At 47.7% G+C, this 2,500-nt stretch overlaps 1 protein-coding gene across 1 annotated transcript in view; it reads right to left on the reverse strand.

The window, feature by feature from the left end:
• Window positions 1–2,500, reverse strand: part of LOC132455760 (thrombospondin-4-B-like) — a 17,315-nt gene that overhangs the window by 9,969 nt on the left and 4,846 nt on the right. Inside the window, 7 exon segments of the mRNA XM_060049720.1 lie at window positions 683–998; window positions 1,251–1,280; window positions 1,283–1,301; window positions 1,439–1,495; window positions 1,497–1,522; window positions 1,693–1,749; window positions 1,752–1,794. Of these exon segments, the coding sequence (XP_059905703.1) occupies window positions 683–998; window positions 1,251–1,280; window positions 1,283–1,301; window positions 1,439–1,495; window positions 1,497–1,522; window positions 1,693–1,749; window positions 1,752–1,794 (548 nt within the window).

Here is a 2,500-nt window from a genome sequence, read left to right on the forward strand (position 1 = left end):
GAAACACACCGGAGCAGAGCGGCTCTCTCAGGGCTATGCGTTTTGACCTTTTCGTTTACGTCGGGGGGGGGGGGGGGGGGGGGGGGGGGGGGGGGCTATGCCCTATCGTAAGCCCTTTGTGGTCGAATCGTTTCTTTGCTGCTCCCATGGGAGATGAATGGGGCCGAAGCGGTTAGGTAATAACTAATCCGGGACAGAGCCGTCGTACTATGTTATAGCAGTAATGTTATAGATGAAATCTCATTTGTGGGAGTGATGGAGCTGTCCCGAGGGAGATTGTATTTCTTGAATGGACGTTGTGCAAGGTGTTGATCTGAAACCTTTACGGACGCTTTCCTACGGTTTATTACTGCTGGCTGAGTTTGTGTTGGCCAATTATGCACTTGAGATCCCCACCTCCAGAGAGATATTGGGCGGACCAGGAATGAAGCGCGCGCACGCGCACACACACACACACACACACACACACACACACACATGCACATACAAATACGCAGAAATGCATGTCTGCACAGACAACACATACACACAAACACACACACACACCACACACACACACACACACACACACACACAGACATGCATGTCCACACACACACATGCATGTCCACATTCACACACACACACACACACACACACACGCACACACACACCACACACACACACACACACACACACACACACACAAAAACACACACGCATGTCCACACACACATAACACACACACACACAGACACACACACAAACACACACATAATTGTCTACACACACATAAACACACACACACACACACACAGACACATCAACACACACATCAGCACACATCCTGCAGCATGACCTCATCACATCATCACAGCTGAAGCCATCTCCGGTGAATCCGTCTGGGCAGGGTCCACACTCCACGCCGTCCGCCGTCTCAAAGCACATATCGTCACGGAAACACACGCCTGCTGCACACTTTGGCTTTACGGGGACGACGACTTCAGTTCCCCCGAGCCCTTACAGACAAAAAGATACAGACACAGATACCGACACAGATGACTTTATTGATACCGGAGCAAATTATTTCATTTTATTTTATTGATTTAACACCGTGGAAATACAAAGGATTATCAATTCCGTCGCTATGTTAAAAAGACATACTTTCGCGTGTCGAAGTTTGTCCCAAACAACATTTAAACTATGGCCGGTACTTATCATCAGGACATTTCTTTCAGTTCATAATGCAATGATAAATCAGCCTTTCTTACCACAGGCCTGGCATTCAGAGATGGTGTTCGGAGGAATGAAGTCTCTTTAACCTGGGAGAAAGGTCACACATACACCACACAATGCACAAGGTTTAGGTCTGCATTCCAACCAGCCTTCAGAGAGGTCAGAGGGGGGGTCATGAGCCTGGCGATGGCCTGGCCGGGTGTGGTCACGGGCCTGTACTCACCTGCTGAATCAGGACGTCTTTCAGCTCGTTTATCACCTTGGTCAAGTCCAACATCTGAATTGGCGAGCTGCTTTGTGTTGACCCCTGGGAAAAGCAAAAAAAAGAGGTTCTCTGTTCTCCCACTCAAACTTTTTAAACGCGCCGATCTTTTGAGTGTGTACCGCAGAACACGTTTTTTTCTCACGCTGCAGCCACAATAAACACAGATTGGGATTGTTTCTCCCGGGGAGAAAAACCACTGGAGGAAGTCTCACCCAGGGTCTGCACAGAGTCCCGCTGTTGGAAGTGGCAGTCCTGCAGCGAGGCGATGTCTCGAAGGAGTCGCCCACCACCAGCTTCAGCTCCTCTAAGCTCTCCTTGTTTCAAGAAAAAAAGTCGCTAATGAGTTAAATCTGCGGCGCAATTACCAGCGATTTAGAAGCCCCCATTACGTTGATCCGGTTAGAGAGGCTTGTTAGGTTTATTACACCTAATGTGCAGTAGACCGACAAATCCCCCCCCCCCCCCCCCCCCTCCTAACAACACCAAACATCACAACCAACAACCAGACCGACAACGGAACCAACAAACAGAAAGAGGATGTAACTCTTTCACATAAAGGAAAAACTTTCACATAAGGAAAGACTTTCACCCAGGATTAAATTAATTCCTTTTATGCTTTATTACACCGTGCAACAGAAAAGCTAACATTAGTACATCAACTGGAAGACTTTTTTTTTTGTGCTAACACCAGTTCTGACTAGTTTCTGCTGATACACATGGAGTGGTCAACACAACACCAAAAAAGGTTTTATGGGTCTGAGATAAGTCAGAGCCTCTAGGCATGGCATCATTACCACTCCTCCCATGCCAATATAGATTGAGGATTTACGTGGGTAAATCAAACCCTGTAGGCATGGCTTCTTCACCATTCCGCCCATACCAATACAGACTCAAGATTCACCTGGGTAACTCAGACCCCTAAAGGCGTGGCTTATTTACCATCCCTCCCATACCAATATAGACTTAATATTTAGGATTCGTCTGATACTTCCCAAACCACCTCCAGACTCGGGCACATCC

The sequence above is a fragment of the Gadus macrocephalus genome, chromosome 4 (genome assembly GCF_031168955.1).
Source record: "Gadus macrocephalus chromosome 4, ASM3116895v1".
Classification (NCBI taxonomy): Eukaryota; Metazoa; Chordata; class Actinopteri; order Gadiformes; family Gadidae; genus Gadus; species Gadus macrocephalus.